This window comes from Prionailurus bengalensis, chromosome C1 (assembly GCF_016509475.1).
Source record: "Prionailurus bengalensis isolate Pbe53 chromosome C1, Fcat_Pben_1.1_paternal_pri, whole genome shotgun sequence".
Classification (NCBI taxonomy): Eukaryota; Metazoa; Chordata; class Mammalia; order Carnivora; family Felidae; genus Prionailurus; species Prionailurus bengalensis.
In genome coordinates, this window is record NC_057345.1 from 58,083,884 (window position 1) to 58,111,079 (window position 27,196).

At 37.1% G+C, this 27,196-nt stretch overlaps 1 protein-coding gene across 3 annotated transcripts in view; it reads left to right on the forward strand.

Moving 5' to 3' along the window:
* LRRC7 (leucine rich repeat containing 7) overlaps positions 1-27,196 on the forward strand; it is a 553,650-nt gene that overhangs the window by 382,802 nt on the left and 143,652 nt on the right. For all 3 annotated transcript variants that reach the window (XM_043575239.1, XM_043575241.1, XM_043575240.1), the window contains exon 9: positions 21,370-21,444. In XM_043575239.1, coding sequence (XP_043431174.1) covers positions 21,370-21,444 — 75 coding nt within the window. The remainder of the gene's footprint in view (positions 1-21,369; positions 21,445-27,196) is intronic.

Sequence of the window (27,196 nt, forward strand, 5' to 3'; positions counted from 1 at the left end):
CCACTTCTGATTGCTTGTTTGCTTATTTGTTTGTTTCAGTGAACAATAGAGTAGGTTAGGAACTGGAGTTAAGAGGAGCATGCAATCTTTAACAAGACTGAAGAACTCTGAAATAGTCTCAGAGAATTGAAAAAAGACTTCTTGAGGAAAAGTAATATGGTTGTCTAGCAGTATTCAGTCCTCGTTTCAGGTATTTGTCATGAATTTAAAGTGAGACAAACAGCCACCTTGTGATTTCTTCCAACAAAGTTTAGTGCAGTAAAAAAAAAAAAAAAAAAAGCAGAAAGTTGGCTTGGACCCAGGTTAAGTTCAGTTAGGTGAATGTGATGAAAGGAAAGAGGACAAATTTGCCAAATGATGTTTGCAAGAAACCATTTATAATGATATAGGGTTTACCATGACTCTCAGCTGAGTAAAGAAGGAAAGATAGATGAATAAAGGTAGATTTGGCATGTCAGTCGTACCAGTAACTGCTCCAGGGGAGTTCTATGTTACTGAAGCAAGTGGACTGGCAATATAGGAGCTGATGGTCAGCCAGTGGGATATTTGCAACTGAGATTTCAGAGTCGGTACAGATACTTGTGTTGACAGTTTAAGTGGGATATTGGGAGTGAGTTACTGAAACAGAGTCGAGGAAAAGATTGATTACGAATGTGGATTGTTTATTTTGTTCAATTCAGATAGAATGTGTGAAACACTAGCATGCACAAGTTACCATGGAAAGTGTTAAAGATACAAAGGTAAATAAGCAGTTCCCTGCTTCAAGGAGCTCACAGTATAATATGCAAAGTGCTCCAGTAGGAATTCCAACACGGAAGGAAGCATACCTAATGCAATCCATGATCAGATCAATAGGCTTAGAGAACAATATTTGCAAAGGCCTGATCGTGGGATAAAGCATGATGCCTTTAGGAACAGCAGAGTTAGGTTTTCTTTGAGGCTCCAGTTTGAGGATGTAGGGAAAGAAAAATGTCAGATGACAGTTGTTTTCTATTATATGTAAAGGTATCTGAGATGTCTATTCTTTGGATGGTAGGAAAGCTTTGTTTCAAGCAAAAGCAGACATAATGAAATGGCCTACTGGCTGCAGTGTAGATAAAGAATGGAGGAAGGAAGTGGATGCAGTTTTTTGGAGAAAGAACACTAGAAGACCAGTTTGAATTATGAGATGAGAATGTATGTGTTATACACTTTTCACTCTTAAATTTGGATTTAGTCAAGATCATCAAAACTTGTAATCTCTGTGGGGTAGTGGGTAGCATATTAAAATGGAAATTATGTAATCAGAATTGCTTCCTTTATCTAATTGTTAATGTGTTATGGGACATTAGGAAACAGGAAACACCAGAATGTAATCTCCATGAAGGCTTGTTTTGTTCACTACTGTTCCTCCAGTGCCCAGTTCAAAATAGACTCTGAATAAATACTAATTGAATACACTGAGTGAAATAAAGTCTCTGATTAGCATCTGATCTCCTGCTTTGGCACCTTCATTTTAAACCTACCTGCCCAAGTAGCATCATACTAGGCATGAACCACTTAGTCCTTTTCTCTGGGATACCCCTCTCCTTTTGAACCTTACTCACCATCTAACAAAACTTCAAGATCAGGCTCTTGCCTTCCCTATATATTAGCCATAAAACTTTGAGCACAGTGATTTGCTTCTTTATGCCTAAATCCCCTTGTCTGTAAGGTAGGGATAATAGATAATACTCATTGAGCATTATGCACAAACACTTTTTAAAACCAGTGTTCCAAGCAGTTTAAATATTTTAATACAGTTAATCCTCATTAACGTGCCGCTGCCATTCGCCTAGTAGAGATAAGGAACCCAAACCAAGATTTTACAGCATATAATCAACAAAACCTTGAGCTGAACTCAGTTTAGCTCCTGAAACCTTGCTCTTAACCACCCTGCTTACTACCTGTCCAATAATCATACCTCCCTCATCGGATAGTTGTTGAGATTCAGTAATGTGGATGGAACTGAAGGGTATTATGCTAAGTGAAATAAGTCAGTCAGAAAAAGATATATGATTTCACTCATATGTGGAATTTAAGAAATTCAACAGTTGGGCATAGCGTAAGGGAAGGAAAAATAAGATAAAAACAGAAAGGGAGGCAAACCATAAGAGACTCTTAAATACAGAGAACAAACTGAGGGTTGCTGGAGGAGGGTATTGTTGTGGGGGGCGGGGAGGGTTAAATGAGTGACAGGCATTAAGGAGGGCACTTTTCGTGGGGCGCCTGGGTGGCTCAGTCAGTTAGGCCTCCAACTTCAGCTTAGGTCATGATCTCATGGTTCGTGGGTTCGGGCCCTGTGTCGGGCTCTGTGCTGACAGCTCAGAGCCTGGAGCCTGTTTCAGATTCTGTGTCTCCCTCTCTCTCTGCCCCTCTCTCTCTGCCCCTCCCCTGTTCACGCTCTGTCTCTGTCTCAAGAATAAATAAACATTAAAAAAAAAGGAGGGCACTTTTCAGGATGAGCACTGGGTGTCATATGTAAGAGATGAATCACTGGGTTCTACCCTTAAAGCCGAGACTACACTGTATGTTAACTAACTTGAATATAAATAAAATTTTTAAAAAGAATAATTTATGTAAAAGCACTTTGAAAAGTGCTTTACTGTAGTCAGTACCCAATAGAAGTTAGCTTTTGTTGTTATTTTTTTATTCTTATTATTTATATCTTCTTAGGAAACTGTGTGTTCATTTGATAGAAGAGTCACTCTCTACTAGAGAAAATTAGATTATTTCATTTTAAACAAATCTAGTTGGGAGAAAGTCACTCCTTTTGCAATGCTTACTTACATCTACCTTCCTGCAACTTTCCTCACTGATTCAAGTTCTGAACCAGGGAGGAAGATACGACAAATCCAACCTCTCTGCATACAACAGCCCTCAGATATTCAAAGACAGGTGTCTTTTATGCCTACATCTTCCATTCTCCAACCTAACCAGTTTACGTCATTTCAGCCATTTCTCCTATGGCATGGTTTCCAGAAATTTTGAGTAAACTCTAGTTTGTTGAAGATACCTTTACACTTGGGCACCTAGAGGGGATAGAATTCTGTAGTCCTTCGGTGGGTTGATGATTGCATATACAATGGGGCATTAACAGAAAGTATCTTAACACAGCCCTTCACAGTCTGAATTATATTCCCAGAGATCATTGTAGTGCCTTCTTTGCATGGTGCAGATAGTATTTCTTCACTGAATGAATGCACCTATAAACAAATGAATTCACCAACACTGAGCTTACTTTTGACTTAAACCCTGTTTTCTTCATAGGTACTTCTTCCTCTCATTTTTATGTGTATAATTGGTGTGAGACATATGGCAGGATTTTACATTTCTCCCTATTGAACTGCACATAATTAGAGCTATCCAGTCTTCCAACATTTTCAGATCATTTTGGATACTAATTCAGTCATTTCATGTATTGTTTCTCCCCCCAGCATCATGTCATCAGATTTTTTTTTTTTACTGTGTGCCATCAGTATACTCATCTGAGTATTTAAATGGATTATATTTCATTCATATTCATATTAAAATATTCATTAAACTTTATGGCTGAAAGTGTTTCAATTAATTATAAATTAATCACATTTTCTCAGCAGTAGATTTTATTATTAATTGCTGTTAAGAATATCTATTTATTTATTCATTCAACAACTTATGGAATATACAAATATATTCTTAAATATTAACTAATTACAGTAATTGAATTAAAAACACGGCTTTAAAATAAAAACATTGTAGTGGGAATGACATCTGAAATAAAATTAAGAACTAATGTAAAGTGGAGATAGGTTGAAGAGACAGCTAAACTTTTCATCACCAAAGAAATTAACTGAAGAAGTTAAATGGTCTCAAGGCATATAGGAGAAAACAATTGAGAGAATGAACACATATGCTTGTCATCAGAGCAGAACAATTTTAATCATCCAATTTTGTGTATCAGAAAGGGTTTCAACTGTGCACTCTTAAATGTGTGAATGAAAAATTTTCCAGTTATGAGACTAAAGGGCTAGTAATATTCCAAGCATATTATTAAATAAAAAATTTAAAGAAAAATGGGAGAAATTTTCTTGAAATGTAATTTTTCTTCCTTGGCAATTTGCAAACACTAAAGATTATCATTTTTTACATTTACAAAAATGGTAAATGTAAGAAAAAATTAAATTAAAATAATAATTTGAAGTATTGATCTTAAAATTTCAAAAAATGTAGTAACTGAAATATCTCAGTTAAATATCATAATTTATGTCGGTTTGTTAGAGAATATAATTTTTCAAATTTTCATTTAGTACTTTACATTTGTTGGTTTTAGAAAACACCTTTTTATTTATCTGCAGTCTATTTCAAAATGTAGATTCTATCCTACTGCCTTTTCATTATACATATTTTCTGGGAGTAACAAGTTGCTATATCACCAGATCATCTAATCAACTTTAAGGAAGTTAGAGTTTAAAGTCCTTTTCTTACAATTTAAGATTTTTAATTTTCTTAGTTTAATTTTAACAAAATTAGATAAATTTCAGTTAATATGTTTTTCTGTTAGTATTTCTCTTAGTCTCATTGAAGGAAAAATTTAATAGATATAAAAATGAATACAAACTACCTCTATTATGCAAATTATTGGAATAAAAGTATTACATATATTCAAATAAATAGAACAACAGACAATTGTATATACATGATGGAAGTTATTGCAATTTGTTGCAGTATTACAAAATATATGTTCCATTTATGTTAATACTGATGTGATAGTTTTCTTAGCTTATTTTAACTAACCAAAGTAAGGTCACTACAAAAAGAATCCTAAAGTGGTTTAAGTGGTTATAAATTTAGAAGCCTAAAATGTTCTCTAATATTTTTATTATTAAATGTAATACCTACATGCTGTAGGAAATTTGCAAAATATAGAAAAAATGTAAAAGAAGGAAATTTTTAATCACGTGTAATCCCACCACTGATATTTTTTAAATTAATATTTTGACATAGTTTCTTCTGATATTTTTTCTTTTATTTTATTTTTTAATTCATTTTTTATTTATTTTGAGAGAGAGAGAGAGCAGAGGAAGGGCAGAGAAAGGGCGAAAAAGAATCCCAACCAGACTCGGCACAGTTCAATGCAGAACCCAATGTGGGGCACGAACTCAGGAACCTGTGAGATTATGACCTGAGCTGACATTAAGAGTGGGATTTAACCAACTGGGGCACCCATGTGCCCCTTTCTACCTTTAAAAAAATAAAAACATATAAAAAAGTATATTTTTATAAAGTATATAAATATTTAAATAAAATATGTCTTTATAAAATGTAAAAATTTTAATTTTTTAATGTTTATTTTTGAAAGAGAGAGAAAGACAGAGCATGAGTGGGGGAGGGGCAGAGAGAGAGGGAAACAGAGAATCGGAAGCAGGCTCCAGGCTCTGACCTATCAGCCCAGAGTCCCATGGGGGGCTCAAACTCACAAACTGTGAGATCATGACCTGAGGCGAAGTCAGACACTTAACCAACTGAGCCACCAAGCGCCCCTAAAATATAAAAATTTAAAGTAATAGGTCAAACTCCTACCAACCCAAATGAACACATGTTAACTACTTTTTGTGTTTGAGATCAATCTTTTTTTCAAAGAAATAAAACATTATAGATCAAATGGAAGTCTTTTATGTTCTCCCTCCTAGTCTTGTTCCTATCCCAGCACAATTTCAACTTTGAATTTGGTGTGCTTCTATTCCATATATTCCTATTTTAACTGCATGTATATATTTGTGGTGTATGAATTTTTATGCCTATTTTTTCACTCAATATGTCTGCAAGCTCTATCCATCAGCATACTTAAAAATATAGATAATTCACTTTCATTGTTGTGTACTATACCAACATATGATTTTATCATAATTTGGTATTCTGTTCCCTTAGGCTATTGTTTACTTAGATTCTAACCAACTTTTTAATATTATCAATTACTCTGCAACTATGTTTTTCTACAATAAGATTTTTCTATATTTCAGAGCATCTCAGTAGAACAGTTGCCTGAAAGCAGATATGAACATTTTTGAGACATTAGAAACATATTTGAAAATGTTTTCCTGAGAAGGCTATGCTAATTTGTAATCTTCAGAGCACTTTATGTGAGTGCTCAGCTCATACACCTTCACCAGCATTGAATACACTAAGCCATTCTTGAGTAAATTCATTCATTTTTAATGGAAACAACTAACTTTGATATGACATTAAGTACAGATATTCCTTGACTTCACATTGGTTCCACACAGTTTTCAATGTTAAAATGATGCAGAAATGATACTCATTTCATAGAAACCAGATTTCAAATTTTGAATTTTGATCATACCGCTAGCAATATCTGCTGGGATGCTCTCTTGTGATGTGGGGCAGCAAGAGTGAGCCACGGCTCCCAGGCAGCCAGAAGAGCACAAAGGTAAACGGCCAATACATTTATAACCATTTTGTACCCACACAACCATTCCATTTCTTACTTCCCCTACAGTATTCAATAAATCACATGAGACATTTAACATTTTATTATAAAACAGGCTTTGTTAAATGGTTTTGCCCAACTGTAGGCTAATGTAAGTGTTCTGAGCATGAAAGCAGGATAGGCTAAGTTATGAAGCTCAATAGATTAGGTGTATTAAATGCATTAAATGCATTTTTGACATATAATAGTTTCAACTTCTGATGGGTTTATCAGGATGTAACCCCATCACAAGTCTGGGAAGATCTATAGTGTTTTTAAAAAGGCAGTTTATGTGTAAGGTTGAGTGTAAGCCACATAGTTTCATTCCAAGAGCCACTTAAAATTGTTGATTGATCATGAAATGGCATTGCATCATCTTCATGTTATGGCTTTTGTTTCAGCAAAGTCATGTATTGATCTACTAAATATATTTTCTCTCTGCTATTATTAGGAACTAGCTGAAATTTCTTCTGTGGCATATGTTATTATAACATCCAGTAATAAAAATATTATATATTTTTTTAATCCAGCATATGCTTTACTTTCTTTATTGGGTATCTGTGATCACCAGCATGCTTCATTATTTCAGGATTTCAGTTTTAAGTGGTAACATGATGTCATCTTTGGAGCTAGAAGATATGAGAAACAATCTCAGCTATAGTTATGCAATCCTCATAAAATCATTCTCATTTTCCTCAGGAAATGATTATTGGATTCTTCATCCATAAAGTAGGACTATGATTATCTTATTATGTTATTAAATAAATTAAATGAGGACCTTTGAAATAAAGTAGAAATATAGATTGACATTAGTTATCCTTTTCCAAGTAGTCATAGATGCCTCGGGTTCCCAGTAGAACCCAGTGTGAGAGATATTTTAGAGGTATAATTGGTCAGCTTTATCTGCCACTTTATCTGGCACAGCCAAGGGACCAAGTTACACAGTGCATCAAAGCCTACCCAAAGTTGTTTTTTTTTTTTAATGAAATTTATTGACAAATTGGTTTCCATACAACACCCAGTGCTCATCCCAAAAGGTGCCCTCCTCAATACCCATCACCCACCCTCTCCTCCCTCCCACCCCCCATCAACCCTCAGTTTGTTCTCAGTTTTTAACAGTCTCTTATGCTTTGGCTCTCTCCCATTCTAACCTCTTTTTTTTTTTTTCCTTCCCCTCCCCCATGGGTTCCTGTTAAGTTTCTCAGGATCCACATAAGAGTGAAACCGTATGGTATCTGTCTTTCTCTGTATGGCTTATTTCACTTAGCATCACACTCTCCAGTTCCATCCACGTTGCTACAAAAGGCCATATTTCATTTTTTTCTCATTGCCACGTAATATTCCATTGTGTATATAAACCACAATTTCTTTATCCATTCATCAGTTGATGGACATTTAGGCTCTTTCCATAATTTGGCTATTGTTGAGAGTGCTGCTATGAACATTGGGGTACAAGTGGCCCTATGCATCAGTGCTCCTGTATCCCTTGGATAAATTCCTAGCAGTGCTATTGCTGGGTCATAGGGTAGGTCTATTTTTAATTTTCTGAGGAACCTCCACACTGCTTTCCAGAGCGGCTGCACCAATTTGCATTCCCACCAACAGTGCAAGAGGGTTCCCGTTTCTCCACATCCTCTCCAGCATCTATAGTCTCCTGATTTGTTCATTTTGGCCACTCTGACTGGCGTGAGGTGATACCTGAGTGTGGTTTTGATTTGTATTTCCCTGATGAGGAGCGACGTTGAACATCTTTTCATGTGCCTGTTGGCCATCCGGATGTCTTCTTTAGAGAAGTGTCTATTCATGTTTTCTGCCCATTTATTCACTGGGTTATTTGTTTTTTGGGTGTGGAGTTTGGTGAGCTCTTTATAGATTTTGGATACTAGCCCTTTGTCCGATATGTCATTTGCGAATATCTTTTCCCATTCCGTTGGTTGCCTTTTAGTTTTGTTGGTTGTTTCCTTTGCTGTGCAGAAGCCAAAGTTTTAGAGACCATGCAAGGCCTTATGTTCCCACAGCATCCTCCCCTGCCTACACACCAAGATTTCATACTACCCAAAGTTCCAGCTTCAAGTCTATCATTGCCTGGAACCACTTGAGAAATCTTAAACTCCGAACTCCTGCTCTCATTCCAATTTTTTATCCTCCTATTTCTCTCAATGTGTCATTTCTACTACATTCCTCACTGACCTCATTGGAAATCTGAAGTCTCTTGCTTCTTCTTTTATTTTTCTAGACTTCAGCCCCCACATGGCCCCCCAAAAAGTTAAAATAATTATCATTGACAGGACTCTTTTGATTGCCCTTACCTTCCTCTTTGACTCCCCTCAAACTATGCCAGTGTGTACCATTCTCCCCAAGTGCTGTATGTGTACAAATTGCTTGACCCCTCCTGCTCAACAGGTTACTTTGCTCTCTACTTCATCAAGAAACTTTGAGACTTTCACACATGCCCTATTTCCACTTTCAGCCTTTCCCCAGTCAAGCCCACTTACAACCACACCACCTTTACCATCTTCCCTGGAGTCTCAATGAAAGAGATGTCCTACTTCTATTCAAGGCCAGCTTCTCCTCTTCTGTTATCAATTTCACTTATTTGCCACCTTTTAGAATTTACTTAATTAATTTTATACCATTTTATCTGTCTTTAATCTGCCTGTCTTTACTAGTATCTTCTTATCAGCTTTCTTTTCCCTTGACTTCTTCAATTTCTTCATAGCCCCTCAATTTCTCTCTATCACTAAGGTTACCATTATACTACTATTTCCAAAATTAAGTGGACAGTTTCAGTCTCTTATTTCACTGGACATCTCTCCTGTAAATGATACTTTTATTCACACTTCCTTATTCCTTAACACAACTCAATTCATTGGATTTTAGTAACCTCTTTCTCTCCTGGACTCTATGCCCTCTTGCCTTCTTTTGAGTTTGCTCTTCCTGTTTTCAGCTCTCGAGTGTTAACGTTACCCAAGGTTCTTCTCTCAGTCAGCTGTACCTCTGGTTTCCTCACATTCTTCCATAGGGAACTCATCCACATGTATTTATACTTGCTCAGACCTATTCCCCAACCTTCAGATTTTAGTAATTAACTGATTCCTGGACATCTCCAACAGTATCTCACAGTAACCTAAATCTAATCATGGTCAAAACTTATTTCAGAGGAGAGAGTTAAGATGGCAGAGTAGTGGGGGGACCCTGGGCTTGCCTTGTCCCTTGAACACAAGTAGATTAACATCAAATCACTTTGCACACTTAGGGAATTTATTTGAGGATTAAGAGAAAAATCTGCAAAATTAGAGAGAGAAAATATGGTGGTTATGAGGTACAGAGATGTGAATTGGGGTGGGGGGGTGGGGGGAAGCTGTGGTGCTGCAGAAGGGAGGGAGCCCTTTCCATGGACAGAGAAGAGAGAGAAGAAAAGGGAAGAGGAGAGAACCCATGCATTGGGTTCATACAAGAAAAACATCTTTCCAAAACCATTGATTGAGGAATCAAGAGGAACTGATTATCGCAAGTCTTTGCAAACAATGGAGTTCAAATTCTGAGGTTTTTTAAAATTTATTTTTACTGTTTATCTATTTTTGAGAGAGAGAGAGAGAGAGACAAAGCAAATGGGGAAGGGCAGAGAGAGAGGGAGACACAGAATCCAAAGCAAGCTCCAGGCTCTGAGCTGTCAGCACAGGGTGCAGTGCAGGGCTTGAACCCACTAACCATGAGATCATGACCTGAGCCGAAATTGGTCACCCAAATGACTGAGCCACTCAGGCACCCCTAAATTCTGAGGTTTTCAAAGTCCACGCCATTCACCAGAGTCAAGCCAGGCGGGCAGCAGTACTCCTGGAAAGGAGGGCAGAGGCCAGGGAGCAGACAGCATGGTGTAGGGATCCACTAGGTCGCACTGGGAGAGAATACTACCCTTCCTGGAGTACATTTGGAAGAGGATATATTGCTTCTCTAAAGACAAAAGACCCAGTGGGCACCATTGAGCAGACATTCAGCAGCAAGGGACAGAAGTATGTGCAGAGGGCAGATAATCTGTTTGAAGCTTTTCATCGTGATTCACCATAAACTCCACGCACCTGTGTAGCCCTGTGACTGCTTTTCTGGGACAAAATGGCACCAGATACAGCAAAGTGAAGCTCTCTTCTAGAGGAGAGGAGCAGGTCTGCACCATGCCACATTCTTTAATATTTAGAGTTTTGAATCCCAGCTGCACACCAGAGATAAAGCACACGAGAACTGTGGCACTGGGCATGCCAATAGCCAAGGCAGATGTTGAGGGCTGGGATCTGACAGAAGCCTGGGACACAAGAGGGAGAGATTGTTTGCTTTTTTGGATGGGCTTCCTGACCAGTGACAGTCATGAGCTTCCATCTCCAGGGATAAGAGAGCAGGGTGACACCATCCACCAGCAGGGTGGGACTTCAGTGAGCAACACAGTGCCTCCAGTAGAGACTGAAGTCACGTATACCAAAACCCTGCCCCCCTGTGTTCTGCAGAGACATCTTTGCTAGGGCAGGTCTGATTGTGAGCCTCTCCCCTAGAGGACCAGCACAGCTCTCCCCACCCCACGCCATTCACCAAGTCTACTGATTATAGAGTATTCCAAAGCATCAGCTTCGGTTCTGGTGAAATAGTACCAAGCTTTTTTTTTTTCTTTTTCTTTTTCTTCTTTTTCTTCTTCTTTGGAATCAGGCTTATAGTTTTTTGTTTGTTTGTTCATTGCCTTTTCTCTTTTTTTGGATCAGTCTTCTTTTTTAACTTTATTTTCCTTTAGAACCAGGCTTATAGTTTTTTTTATTTAATTCTTTGTTTTAGTTCCTTTTCCTTTTCTCTTTCTAGGATCAGGCTTTTTTCTTTTTTTTATTTTATTCTTTGTAATTTTTAATCAGGCATATTGTAACAAACAAATAAAAGCACACCTCGTTAAAAGTCCAAACACTCCACACTGCAAGCAAGGAGCAGCTCTGCAGAGGACTGGCCTGTGGGAAAGAGCAGCCAAAACACAACAGCAGAGTGCATACAGCATACACCAGAAACACTTCCTGAAGTAACAGGCCCTGGACAGTGTATGACACCTTCTTAACATAGCAGTACTCTCAAGAGCAGGAAATATAACAAGCTTTCATAACACGTAAAAGACAGAAACCTAGACAAAATGAAAAGACAGAGGAATTCTCCCCAAAAGAAAATCAAGAAGAAATCATAGCCAGAGATTTACTCAAAAGAGATATAATCAATACATCTGAACAAAAATTTAGAACAGCAATCATAAGAATACTAGCTGGGCTTGAAAGCAGCATAGAAGACATCAGAGAAAACTTGCTGCAGAGATAAAAGACTTAAAAACTAGGCAGGCTGAAATAAAAAATGCCATAACTGAGATGCAAAACTGACTAGTTTTAATCACAAGAAGATGGAAGAATCAGAGGAGCTAATAAGTGATATAGAAGACAAAATTATGGAAAATAATGAAGCTGATAAGAAGAGGGAAATAAAACTATTAGATCATGAATATAAACTTAGAGAACTCTCTGATTCCATTAAGTGCAATAATATCCATATTATAGGAGTCCCAGAAGAAGAGCAAGAAAAAGGGGCAGAAGGTTTACTTCCATAAAATATAGCTGAGAACCTCCCTAATATGGGGAAGGAAACAGGCATCCAAGTTCAAGAGGCACAGAGAACTCCCCTCAAAATAAAAAATTTAAAAAACCGAACAGGTCAACATCAAGACATCATAGTGAAACTTGAGAAATAAAAAGATAAAGAGATAATTATGAAAGAAGTTAAGGACAAAAGGTCCTTAATCTACAAGGGTTGACACATAGGGTTAGCAGCAGACCTGTCCACAGAAACTTGGCAGGCCACAGAAACTTGGCAGGCATGATACATTCAATGTACTAAATGGGAAAAATATGCAGTGAAGAATACTTTATCCAGCAAGCCTGTCATTAAGAATAGAAAGAGAGATAGAGTTTCCAAGACAAGCAAAAACTAAAGTAATTCATGAACACTAAACCAGCTCTGCAAAAAATATTAAAGGTCATCCTTTGAGAGGGAAAGAGAGACCCAAAGCAACAGAGACTAAAAGGGAACAGAGACAGTCTACAGGAATAGTGACCTTACTGGCAATATAATGGCACTCAATTCTGATCTATCAATAACAACTCTGAATACAAATGGACTAAATACTCTAATCAAAGGACAGGGTGTCAGAATTGATGAAAAAAAAAAAAGACCTATTGATAGGCTGCTTACAAGAGATTCATTTTATTTATTTATTTTTTTAATGTTTATTTTCTTGATAGACATAGTGGGAACAGGGGAGAGGGAACATAGCGAGAGAGAGAGGGAGACACAGAATCCGAAGCAGGCTCCAGGCTCCGAGCTGTCAGCACAGAGCCCGTCATGGGGCTTGAATCCACAAACTATGAGATCATGAGCTGAAGTCAGATGCCCAACTGACTGAGCCACCCAGGCACCCCCTAAGAGATTGGTTTTAGACCCAAAGACACCTCCAGTTTGAAAGTGAGGACATGCTAATAGACATCAAAAGAAAGCTGGAGTAACCATATTTATATCAGACAAACTAGATTTTAAACAAAAGACTATAGTAAGAGATGAAGGAGAGCACTATAGGATAATAAAGGGGTTTATTGAACAAGAAGATTTAGCGGTGCCTGGGTGGCACAGTCAGTTAAGTATCCACTCTTGATTTTGGTTCAGGTCTCATGGTCATGAGATTGAACCCTGCATCAGGCTCCATACTGGGCATAAAGCCTGCTTAAGATTTTCTCTCTCCCTCTTCCTTGGCCCCTTCCCTGCTTACTCTCTCTCTCTCTCTCTCTCTCTCAAAAAAAAAAAAAGTAGATCTAACACTATTAAGTATTTATGCCCCCAACTTGAAAGAGGCCAAATGTGTAAATCAATTAATAACAAACTTGAAATTCATTGATAATAATACAATAGTAACAGGAGACTTTAACACCCCACTTACAACAATGGACAGATCATCTAAGCAGGAAATCAACAAGGAAACAGTATCTTTGAATGACATTCTGGACTGGATGGACTTAACAGATACATTCAGAACATTTTATCCTAAAGCGGTAGAATGCACATTCTTTTCAAGTGCACATGGAATATTCTCCAGAAGAGATCACATACTGGGTCACAAATCAGCCTTCAACCAGTACAAAAAGTTTGAGATCATACCACACATATTATCAGACCACAATGCTATGAAACAAAGTCAACCACAAGAAAAAATGTGGAAAGACCACAAACACATGGAGGTTAAAGAACATCCTACTAAAGAATGAATAGGTTAACCAGAAAATTAAAGAAGAAATTAGGGGTGCCTGGGTGGCTCAGTCAGTTAAGCATACAACTCTTGATTTCAGCTCAGGTCATGATCTCATGATTCATGGGTTTGGGCCCCACTTTGGGCTCTGTGCTGACAAAACAAAGTCTGCTTGGATTCTCTCTCTCCCTCTCTTCTGCCCCTCCCTCCTCAATATAAATAAATAAACATTTAAAAGGAAATAAAGAAGGAATTTATAAATACATGGAAGCAAATGAAAATGAAAACACCACAGTCCAAAACCTTTAGGATGCAGTAAAGGCAGTCATAAGAGGGAAGTATGTAGCAATATAGGCATTTATTAAGAAGCAAGAAAAGTCTCAAATACACAACCTAATTTTACACTTTTAGGAGTTGGAAAAGGACAGAAAATAAAACCTAAAATGAGCATAAAGGAATTAATAAAGATCAGAGCAGAAATAAATGATATAGAAATTAAAAAAAAAAGAACAAATCAACAAAACTAGGAGTTGCTTCTTTGAAAGAATTAACAAAATTGATAAATCTTTAGCCAGACTTATCAAAAAAAAAAAAGAGAGGGGCGCCTGGGTGGCGCAGTCGGTTAAGCGTCCAACTTCAGCCAGGTCACGATCTCGCGGTCCATGAGTTCGAGCCCCGCGTCAGGCTCTGGGCTGATGGCTCAGAGCCTGGAGCCTGCTTCCAATTCTGTGTCTCCCTCTCTCTCTGCCCCTCCCCCGTTCATGCTCTATCTCTCTCTGTCCCAAAAATAAATAAACGTTGAAAAAAAATTAAAAAAAAAAAAAGAGAAAGGATCCAAATAAATAAAATCAAGAATGAAAAAGGAGAGATTACAACCAACACCACAGAAATATAAAGAAATATAAACAATTACAAGAGACTATTATGAGCAATTAATTATATGCCAACAGATTGAGCATTCTGGAAAAAATGGATAAATTCCTAGAAACATGTAAACTACCAAAATTAAACAGGAAAAAATGGAAAATTTGAACAGACCCATAACCAGCAAAGAAATTGAATCAGTAATCAAAAATCTCCCAACAGACAAGAGTACAGGACCAGATGGCTTCCCATGCCAGACATTTAAAGAAGAGTTGATACCTATTCTGAAACTGTCCAAGAAAATAAGATTGAGAGGAAAACTTCCAAACTCACTCTATGAGGCCAGAATTACCTTGATTCCAAAACCAAAGACCCCACTAATAAGGAGAATTACAGACCAATATCCCTGATGAACACCAATGCAAAAATTCTCAAAAAGATACTAGCAAATCAAATCCAACAGTACATTAAAAGAATTATTTGCCATGATCAAGTGGGATTTATTTCTGGGCTGCAAGGGTGGTTCAATATCTACAAATCAATCAACATGATACATCACATTAATGAAAGAAAGGATAAGAACCTTATGAATCTTTCAATAGATGGAGACAAAGCATTTGACAAAATACAGCATCCTTTCTTGATAAAAAAAAAATCAAGAAAGTAGGGCTAGAAGGAGCATACCTCAACATCACAAAGACCATATACAAAAGGCCCACAGCTAGTATCATCCTCAATGGGGAAAAAGACAGCTTTTCCCCTAAGGTCAGGAACGCAACAAGGATGTCCACTCTGACCACTGTTGTTCAGCATAGTACTGGAAGTCCTAGCCTCAGTAATCAAACAACAAAAATAAATTAAAGGCATCCAAACTGGCAAGGAAGTTAAACTTTCATTATTCATAGACGACATAGTTCTCTATGTTGTAAACCCAAAAGACTACAAAAAAATTTTTGCTAAAACTGATACATGAATTCAGCAAAGTCTTAGGATATAAAATCAATCTACAGAAAGCTGTTGCATTTTTATACACCAAAAATGAAGCCACAGAAAGAGAAATCAAGGAATCAATCCCATTTACAATTGCACCAAAAACCGTAACATACCTAGGAATAAGCCTAACCAAAGAGGTAAAAGATCTGTACTCTGAAAACTATAGAACACTTATTAACAAAATTGAAGACACAAAGAAGTGAAAAAACATTCCATGCTCATGGGTTGGAAGAGCAAATATTGTTAAAATGCCTATACTACCCAAAGCAATCTGCACATTCAGTGCAATCCCTATCAAAGTAACACCAGCAGTTTTCACAGAACTAAAGCCAACAATTCTAAAATTTGTATGGAACCAGAAAAGACCCCAAACAGCCAAAGTAATGTTGAAAAAGAAAAGCAAAGTGGGAGGCATCATAATTCTGGACTTCAAGCTGTATTACAAAGTTGTAATCATCAAGTCAGTATGGTACTGGCACCAAAACAGACACATAGGTCAATGAAACAGAATAGAGAACTCAGAAATGGACCCACAAATGTATGGTCAACTAATCTTCAACAAAGCAGGAAAGAATATCCAATGGAAAAAAAAGACAGTCTCTTCAACAAATGGTGTTGGGAAAACGGGACAGTTACATTCAGAAGAATGAACCTGGACCATTTTCTTACACCATGCACAAAAATAAAGACAACATGGATGCAAGACCTAAATGTGAAACAGGAAGCCATCAGAATCCTAAAGGAGAACACCGGCAGCAACCTTTTTGACCTCAGTCACAACAACTTCTTACTAGACATGTCTCTGAAGGCAAGGGAAACAAAAGCAAAAATGAACTATTGAGACATCATCAAGTTAAAAACCTTCTGCACAGTGAAGGAAACAATCAACAAAACTAAAAGGCAATCTATGGAATGGGAGAAGATATTTGCAAATGGCATGTCGGATAAAGGACTAGAATCCAAAATTTACAAAGAACTTATCAAATTTAACACCCTAAAAGAATTAATCCAGTTAAGAAATGGGCAGAAGATAAGCAGACATTTCTCTGAACAAAACATACCAAATGGCTAACAGACACATAAAAATGCTCAACATCACTCATCATCAAGGAAATACAAATCAAAACCACAATGAGATATCACCTCACACCTGTCAGAATGGCTAAAATTAACAATTCAGGAAACAACAAATGTTTGCAAGTTTGCACAGAAAAGGAGTGGAACCCTCTTACAATGTTGGTAGGAATGCAAACTGGTGCAGCCACTCTGGAAAATAGTATGGCAGTTCCTCAAAAAGTTAAAACTGGACCTACCCTACAACCGAGCAATTGCACCACTAGGTATTTCTCCAAAGGATACAAAAGTTCTGACTCAAAGGGGGCACATGCACCCTATTGTTTATAGTAGCGCTATCAACAACAAAGAAAGTATGGAAAAAACCCAAATGTCCATGAACTGATGAATGAATAAAGAAGATGTAATGTGTATGTATATATATGCAATGAAGTAGACAGAGCTAGAGTGTATTATGCTAAGTGAAATAAGTCAGAGACAGATAAATACGATATAATTACACTCAGTGGAATTTAGGAAACAAAACAGATGAACACAGGGGAATGGAATGAAAAATAAAATGAGATAAAAACAGAGAGGGAGGCAAACTATAAGAGACTCTTAAATATAGAGAACAAACTGATGGTTACTGGAGGGAAAATAAGTCAGGGGATGGGCTAAATGGGTGGTGGGCATTAAGGAGGGCACTTGTTATAATAAGCACTAGGTGTTGTATGTAAGTGATGAATCACTAAATTCTACTCTTGAAACCAATACTACACTATATGTTAACTAACTTTAACTTAAATAAAACCTTTGAGAAAAAAAAAAAACACTAAATTCAGTCTCATATGTCTCCAGCCCAATATTCTGCATCTCCATTGGTGGCAACTACCAGGTGCTGGGAAACTGGGGGACGTGCATGACCCTCACTCTCACCCCTATATTAAGTCACCAAATCCTATTGTTTTCATTGTCTAAGTGTTTTTTGAATTCAACTTCTTTATCTTTAGTCCTCATTATCTCTTTCGTAACTAGCCTTATTAAGATTTCCTGTTTTTGTTTTCTTTTCCTTTTTCCAACAGGATAGTTATATATATATAACACCTATCTGCCACAATCACTTCCTATTAAAAATCTTTTAGTGATGTTCCTTCACCCATGTAATAAAGTTCTACCTCCCTAACATGAGACCTTTACAGACCCCACCCTCTTTTGTTAGCCTCATTTTCTACTACTCACTCTATTTCAAACTTAACACCCCAGTAAAGCAAAGCACCTGTTGCCATTCATACATCATGCTATTTCTCATCTCTCTGCTTCTGGCTAAAATGTGCTTCCTCTTCTCTCCTCTTTACTGACTAACTCCTTCTCATCTGAGCTCCATGAATAGTTATGTGGCTTCCTCATTACAAGGGCATATAGGTTCCCCTTTCTTCATTTTCCCATAATGCCATGTATTTGCTTTTTGCATATTTGCTGCAGAAATAGACCATGACTTTCTTGAGGACAGAGACCACACCATGCATTATGACTCTAGTGTAATGCCTAGAACTTAGGTGATGTTTAATAAGTACTTACTGAATGAAGGGATAACTGACTTATTGAAGTACTTTGTATCCATTCTTGCCATTCTTTATATATATATATATATATATATATATATATATATATATATAGTGTCACCATGTAGCAGGGACAGTAGTGTTCACCAAATAATTCATGAATTTCTCTTATATTTCTTAGGCTTTCTTAAACTTGAGGCCATAGAAATAGTCTAGATAATTAGGTATAATCAGAAGTGATATATGTCCCTTCTAGTCTGAGATCTTTAAGAGCAATGACTAGTTTTCTATACTGTCTTCTCTGCTTTGGCTCTTCTGGAAGTCTTGAGATGGTGGCAACCCATGACACTGGATGTAGTGACAGTGGGAAGTAAGCCTGTGGTGTTAAACCACTGAGATTTTGGGATTAATTTGTTACCACAGCACAATAGAGTTTATCTTGAGTAATGTTCACCATTCGAAGTTTATAAATTAATCTCTATCTTATCACATACATAAGGATGTATTGAAGTTTCCAGTATGCAACTCTTATCTCTTTTCATAAAGTCTGCATGGTGCCTGGGTGTAGGAAAATCTGCACCATATGACTGATGTTTTCCAACTGGCCTGACTATTCCTAGCCAGCCCTCTGCTTCAAAGTCTCTGCACATCAGAGTGTGCTTCCTACGACTTGATTTATGTTTTCTGTCCTTGCCCAGCTTATCATACAGTTGGAGTAGTTCACTGCCTGTTTGCTCTTGGTGTTAGTAAAAGTAGGAATATTTTCCTACACAAAAAAAAATCCCCCACACTTACTCACACATGCCTCTGAGTCCACAGCTGAATGCCACTCTCTAACTTTAGATTTTGATCTTTGTTGTAAATGGAATTTTTCCAAGGAATAGTACCATGTTTAATTGCAATTGCAAGCTAAAGGTATCAGAGCCTCTTTCCAAACTAGTCCTAGCAGTTTCTGAAGCCCTTCTAATGTGTCAAAGATGTGTGTACATAACTCCTGCTTACCCACGATTACCAATATTCTCATCTTAACATATATACAATTCCATTCTTTCACACTATTATTCTATAAAATACACTAGTTTTCCTAAGTAGGTCTCAAAGTTTACTGAACTATGGTTGTACTTTGTTTCAGTGATATTTTTTTTTCAGTTAAAAGAGATAAAACATCTGATTTCAGGTGTGGCTTAATTTTGGCCTAATATGATGTCATCAGGATCCATCTCTTAACTGAAACAGCCTTCCCCTTTTCTTCACACCTGAAGCTCCCAGGGCTGTCCCCTTCCAGTTTCTAATCCAGCAGGGAAGAGCAAGTCTTTCCCCCTGAAGCCTCAGGGAAAGAAACATTGTTTCTCAACTGCTCTGAATGGATCATGTTCCCATCCTCCAGCCAACCCTGTGGCCAGGTGAATACTATGCACCAATTAGCTTAGGCCTTCCTCACTTCCCTCCTGGAAGGAATCAACTTCAAGGGAAGCTGGTGGCCTGAATAGGATAATTTCTAGAGAGAAATCAGAAAAAGGTCATCACAAATAAAAAGATAATGATGGTAGCAAAAGCAACCTCTAACCTTTCCATATAGTCTGCTGCCCGTGAGGTACAATTTAGAGAATGCTTCAATTTGGGAATTGAAATTTCATTATGCACTATGTGTTACACCTTGATCATATTCTCTCTCTCCTTTCTCTGAACTTCTCTACATTATTCTTTTCTCCCATATGCTACCTTCTGTTTCTGCTATTTATATGCATTTGTCTGCTCAATTAGATCATCAGTTACTTCAAGGCAGTAACTGAGTTTGAATAACTGTGGATCGTACACTGTGCCTTACCATAGTAGGCATCCCCACTGTTCAACCAATCAAAATTTGCTGAGTAAATGAAGAGATAAGAAATGAGTGGGTCTGATTCATACTATTATCATATCTCAGTAATGCAATGCCTGGGACGGTGGGGGAGGGGGCAATTGTGTGTAAGGCTCTAACACATACTCATGATAAAAACCTATTGTGTGTCAAGTACCATGGCAAGCAATGGGGATGTGAGGAATAGTGATTAAAAAATAAACATGGGAATGCAAGCTGGTGCAGCCACTCTGGAAAACAGATGGAGGTTCCTCAAAAAACTAAAAACAGAACTACCCTATGACCCAGAAATTGTACTACTAGGCATTTATCCATGGGATACAGGTGTGCTGTTTCAAAGGGACACATGCACCTCCATGTTTATAGCAGCACTAATAAACAATAGCCAAAGTATGGAAAGAGCCCAAATGTCCATCGATGGATGAATGGATAAAGAAGATGAGATATATATATATATATGTATATATATATATATATATATACACAATGGAGTATTACTCAGCAATCACAAAGAATGAAATCTTGCCATTTGCAACTACATGGATGGAACTGGAGGGTATTATGCTAAGTGAAATTAGTCAATAAAAGAAAGACAAAAATCATATGACTTCACTCTTATCAGGACTTTAAGAGACAAAACAGATGAACATACGGGAAGGGAAACAAAAATAATATAAAAACAGGGAGGGGGACAAAACAGACTCATAAATATGGAGAACAAACTGAGGGTTACTGGAGGGGTTGTGGGAGGGGGGATGGGCTAAACGGGTAAAGGGCACTAAGGAATCTACTCCCGAAATCATTGTTGCACTATATGCTAATTTGGATGTAAATTTTTAAAAATAAAATATAAAATTAAAAAAAATAATAATAAAAATTAAAAAAACAATAAAGATGAAAAAAACAAACATTGCTCTGCTCTTTAAAAGCTTATATTTTAGTGAAGAAGACAGACACATTGAGTAATTAGAGTGTAATAAATGCTACAAAGGATCATTGTAAGGTGTTAAGAGAGAGGTATAGATTTTAATTTTTATTAATGTTGTTCTGATTGTTTCCAGATGAGTTCTAAGTTAGCTATACAAGGGACTCTCAGTTTTGATGAAAGTCTGTTAAACTTAGAACTTCTTAAAGGATTAACATTAGATTCCCAAATAAAGTTTCTAGATTCAAGAAATTACACTTCTATTGTGCTAAGAAAAGACTAATTGTGTTGTCTTTCTCCCTACCTCTCTTCTAGCCTGAAGTTCTGGATCAAATACAAAATTTAAGGGAGTTATGGATGGATAATAATGCATTACAAGTGCTACCTGGGGTATGTAAGTTTTTATTATGCCACATTGTCTAGCATCTGTGCTATATATTAATGGTAATGATTAATAATCTTAATATATAAATATCAGTGTTTGCCTTTCACAATAAAACATTTGTTTGGTTACCAAGTGTTTTTTCACTTGTTTGTTTGTTTATTTTTTGTATTTCACATACCTTTTGTAAATAGTATAGGTATACGAAATGTATGGAAGATTCTCTTGTTCTCTTAGGATTATATTTTTCATCTCTCCACATACCGATTTTTAAAACTGAGAAAATTATATTGTTATATACTGAAAAAGAAAATGCTACATATAATACCAAGTCTTATTTTTGCAAAATCAAACTTATTCGTATAGGTAACTAGATAATAGTTTCTGCTTATGTTAGAGCTTTTCCAGAAAATAAAAATCTTTCTCTCAGTTTGGGTGATTTCCATTAGAACCCATTTGAATTTTCGAAATGGTAAATGGCAAATTATCAGGTGTTAAAAATAGAAAGTTCAACTAGAGTCCATTTTTTTTCTACTAACACACAGACAATCCAGTAATATCTCCTAAGTAGTAGGTTTACCAGTTAACTCATTGAGTTTGAATATTTAGCCTTTCCCACTCAGTGAAATAGTGGCTTCCAATAAAAACATTGCCTCTTGCCACTCATAACACATGCAGTCAAATAAGCATGTACACACACACACACACACACACACACGGCAACCACAATTGGGCTGAGTAGCCAGGGCAGCTGGATTTATAATAACTCTTCAGCCACTGAGATTTTGATGTGTGTTCCCAAAGCCAATTTTATTCTTCTTTTGACTTGACATTAAAAATTCCTTAAAATAATTGCAAAAGCAACAAGAACAAGAAGTGTTTCTCTTTTGAACAAGCATGAGACCACATAAAAGAGAAAATCTGGCAAAAGATTAAGGAAAAAATACTTTCTTCTCTTATCAAAAGAATACATTTATACTATCATCACAGACACAAAACAAAAAAGCATGCACATCTTTTATATATTGATTTATTCAAAAACCGTTTACAAATACACCTCTATGAACCAGAAACCATGCTAATGTTAGAGCTACAAAGATAATATATTCAATGACCTTGAATACATTTGTTTGAGGAGCTCACACATAACAGGAGAGACAGATCTAGATTCCACTACATGTAGTAGAGCCCAATTTGTGCCATAGCCAAAGTATGTACAAATCCTGGGGCAACACAGGTAAGACACTCACCAATTCCCTGTGCAGAGATTGAGGAATCGGAATGTATGTCTAATCAGAAAAGTCTATACCCGCTTCTTCAATATATTTACTAATTCAAAAACACCTAAATAATGCCTAACTCATGATAAATGCTAGATGTTTTACAAATAGATACTCCTTGAGTCCTCATAATAAGCCTATGAAGTAGGGTTTCCTACTATCCCCATGTTACAGATGATAAACTGAAACAGAAAGAATAAGAAACTGGCCCAAGGTCACGCAGCCAGTAAATAGTGGAAGTGTAATTCAAACCAACACCAGGGGCTGTTGTTCATTCTCAAGCTCCAAAATCCTGCTGCTAGAGAATCAACAAAGGGCACAAATGAGAATTAGGTTCATCTTATTTTTCATAGTCATTACATTTCCAAAATCCAACCTTAACAATCAATTCAGACCTCATATTGTTTAGTAAGCTTTTTATCTAAATAGAAAAGTAGTGTTGAAACCGTCTGTGAACAGATAAGTGTTGTGAGAATAGATTTTTCTTATATACTGCTTTACGTAGATTTCTCACTTTAGTACACTTGAGTTTTTATATTTTATTTTATTCCTTGTGGGAATACCCCCACCTCCCTGCCATAAAGAGGCATGGCTTTCTGAATGTCTGTGCTGGCAATAGTTGTTATGCAAGGACCTAGAAACACGTGTCTTTGAGAGACTAATCTTGAATGCAGCCTTAAGCTAGCCCGTCTATCAGTTTCACAGAATGATTAATCCTAAATATTTAGTGTTATAAGACCCAGGGAAAAAAGCAAGATGATCTTATTATTAGTTCATGTATCATTGTACATTAAAGTAACATACTTTTAAAATACTTTTGGAAGCCTGAGCTATCATTTTACTACTCCATTTTTCATAAATCAGAGAAGAAAGGAGATAATGATCAGAAGTTAGTCTTCTACATAGCTATCTTGTTCACTGTCACTCTAAGATCAATCGACCAAAATGTGACTAAACAATGCATTGAATCAGTATTTATTTTTAAACAAACTCCAGTATCTTCTTTTGTGATGGCTTTTACTTTTTTCATTTACTATCTACTGCTCACTTATAGAGCCCTCTGTATCGAGAGATGTTGGAGCAACATTCAATATCCCCAAGGATTCTGAGACATTAGACTTCAAAGGTCTTTATCACCGCAGGCTACTATTGCTTTTATAAGGTGTTTGAAAGTGAGGGTTTAGAAAGACTCAAAAATAAACACCAAAGCGTTGTTTTGCTTCTAAAAATGATGTTTAGAAACTTCACACCAAAATATTGAGTTGCGTTGGAAATAACAATGAAGAGGGCTTCAAAGAGTAAAGAAATTTCCTCATGATGAAAGAACAAAAAAGAGCCCCCCCCACACACACACACACATCATTCCTTCCTTGCTCACCAGAAGAGAAGAATGGTTATGGTATCATAATAGCTCCTTAGGGTGGGAATCTATACGTAAAGTGACAGTATTTTTCCAAGTGACATATTTCCAGGTGTAGGGAGAATTCAGCCCTCTGGCTTCACTCACCCAAAGTACTCAGTTCCTAGCCTAGCAACTATTCATCTATTCCAAGACTTCACACATTCTGTGCCTCCATGGGGCGTGAGGTCACAGACCTAGAGATATATGCTGGATTAATTAGGGAGTTAGAGGTCAGTGACTGCTGATATAATCAATAGGCTTTGTGGTCTGTAATCTGAGAAAAGTGATTTGAATTTTAGCTCCACCCCTCATTAATGGGGTAACCTTGGAATGTTATTTGTAATAATTGCTGTCATGAATCATCCTCCTGGAATGAAGAACTTACTCTCTATTCCTGAAGCTTCTGGGAATACTGTTTGCAGCTTTCCACCTTCTTCAGGATTTGCTCCAGCTGAAAAGAACCAGGGTCACATCTCTAGTCTGGGAGACCTGTACCCAACGACCAGTGATAAAGGCCTGGCTCCTCCTCCTTACTTAGACTCATCCTACTACTGCCAGGCAATCCAACTCAGTGACTCTTAAAGGGCCACCCAAGAAGTTCCTCAAGATTTCATTCCAGCTCAGCTGCTTCATCTGCCTAGCCGTGCCTCCTTTCTCCTCTCTGTCTTCCCACTGGTATTGATCCTAAGAACACTCTCTCATAAACTTCTCCTTGTCTCTGCTTCCCATTGTGTGACATTAATTACGAAATTTCATTGTGCGTTGAAGTGCAGATTCTGATTCAGTAGGTCCAGAGTGCGTCTGAGATCTAAGACTGTATGTTCCTGACAGGCTTCCAGGTGGTACCAATGCTGCTGGTCTGCAAAACACATTTTGAGAAGCAAAGATATGAAGTATTAAATCAAATAATATAGCCAAAGTACTTGGCACAGTGCCAAGTGTGTACTTGTGTGTGTAATGAGTTTATTTATTTTTTTATTTATATTCTGTCAAATAAGTAGAGACAATATATTAAAATGGATACGGGTAGATTAAACGGACAGATGATCCACTGAACACAGTTATGTGTAGGGTATTTATTTGCAAAATATGCCCTGAAAGAAACTGAAAATGATGACTCTTATCTTATCCTGACTCCTGTGCTCCATGTCCCAGCTAAGCGGTCCCTGTTACTCCTGTTCACAGTATGACTTTGTTCCTTCCCTGTCCTCAGCAACTAGTTACTAGTTTAATTATTCCACTTCTGATTTTTTTTTTTGAGCCCATCCCTTCTTCTTCCTCACTTCCGCTGCCTTAATTCAGGCCCTTATCTCCTCAGCTAAATTGTTTCTAGGGGCACTTGAGTGGCTCAGTTAGTTAAGTGTTCGACTTTGGCTCAGGTTATGATCTCATGGTTTGTGAGTTCAAGCCTGGCATCAGGCTGTCACTAAAGACTCTGCTTGGGATTCTCTCTCCCTCTCTGCCCTCCCCTGCTTGCACACTATCTCTCTCTGTCTCAAAATAAATAAATAAACTAAAAAAAAACTGTTTCCAGATCCTTGTGATGGGTCTTTGCAACTCTCATCAAAGAATCTCTCCTTTGTAGTTCCCTGAAGCTGGATTTTTAAAGCACAAATCTGATCATGTCATTCTTTGTCTTAAAAACCTTGACTACAGACACCTGGATGCCTCACTCGGTTAAGGGTCCAACTTCTGATTTCGGCTTAGGTCATGATCTCGTGGTTCCTGGTGTTGAGCCACTCATTGGGCTCTGTGCTGACAGAACAGATTCTGCTTGGGATTCTTTCTCTCCCCTCTGTGCTCCTCCCCTACTCCCACTGTGCTCACAGGCACGCTGGGGCACACATGCTCTCTCTTTCAACAAAACAAAACCAACAAACAAAAACCTCTTGAATAGCTTTCCTTCCTTAAAAGATAGAACTTACATCTCCTCATATAATATGTAAGGCCTTTTAACACATGTCTTCTTATAACCTTATAAATCAAATGTCCCACTCTTCCTCAAACATGCCATGATTTTTCACATTTTACTATGAACAGTATATGTCATTTTCTCTTTTAGGTCCATGTTCTTCTTTCCTTGACAAGCTGTGTCTTCCAGGCAATTTGCAGCCCTGTGCTTCTATGACATTCTCTACATGTTTTTTTAATTGCATATATTATAGGGTATTGTAATTATTTGTTTGACAGTTTCCTCCACTACTGTGAGCTCCGTAAGGATACAGATTTTGTCTGTATCATGACAAGTCTCTCCTCATACTTAGTTGACTTATTCATAATTGGTCTCCATGTATAACACAAGCCCTGTTACATAGTAGACTCTCAAAAAGAACTGTTGAATAACAGAATATTGAATCTGGTAGGATTTAAACCCTTTCTTATGTATTTGAAAGTGTAAGAATCAATATGTCAACATATGCTGTTTGGGTGACAATTGTTATTTATTTTTTTATTATTAATTAATTAATTTAATTCAGTGGCAACTTTGAGATTGTTGTGTTTTGTTTTAACTGTTGTACTGAGATATAATTCACATACCATAAAATTCACCCATTTATAATATGCAATTCCGTGGCTTTTAGAATACTCACAGGTTGAGTAGCCATCACCACAATCTAATTTTAGAACATTTGCACTATCTCAAAAAAATCCCTGAAGCCATTAGCAGTCATTCCCATGTCCCCTTACCCCCAACCTCTAGAAACCCTAATCTACTTTCCAACTCTATAGATTTGCCTATTCTGGACATTTCATACAAATAGAATCATGCAACAGCTGTTTTTTTTTATTACTGGCATTTTTCACTGCATATATTTTCAAGGTTCATCCATTTTGTAATATATATTTGCATGTATTGCAAAATAATAGTACAACATATGGATATAACACATGCTGTTTATCCATTCATCAACTGATAGGCATTTAGGTTGTTTCCATTTTTTGGCTCTTGTGAATAATACTGCTTTAAAGTTTGTGTTTTTGTGTGGACATATATTGCATCCTGGAGTATACACCTAGGGACTGCTGGGTGATATGGAAACTCTATGTATAACATTTTGAGGTATGGCCAAACTGTTT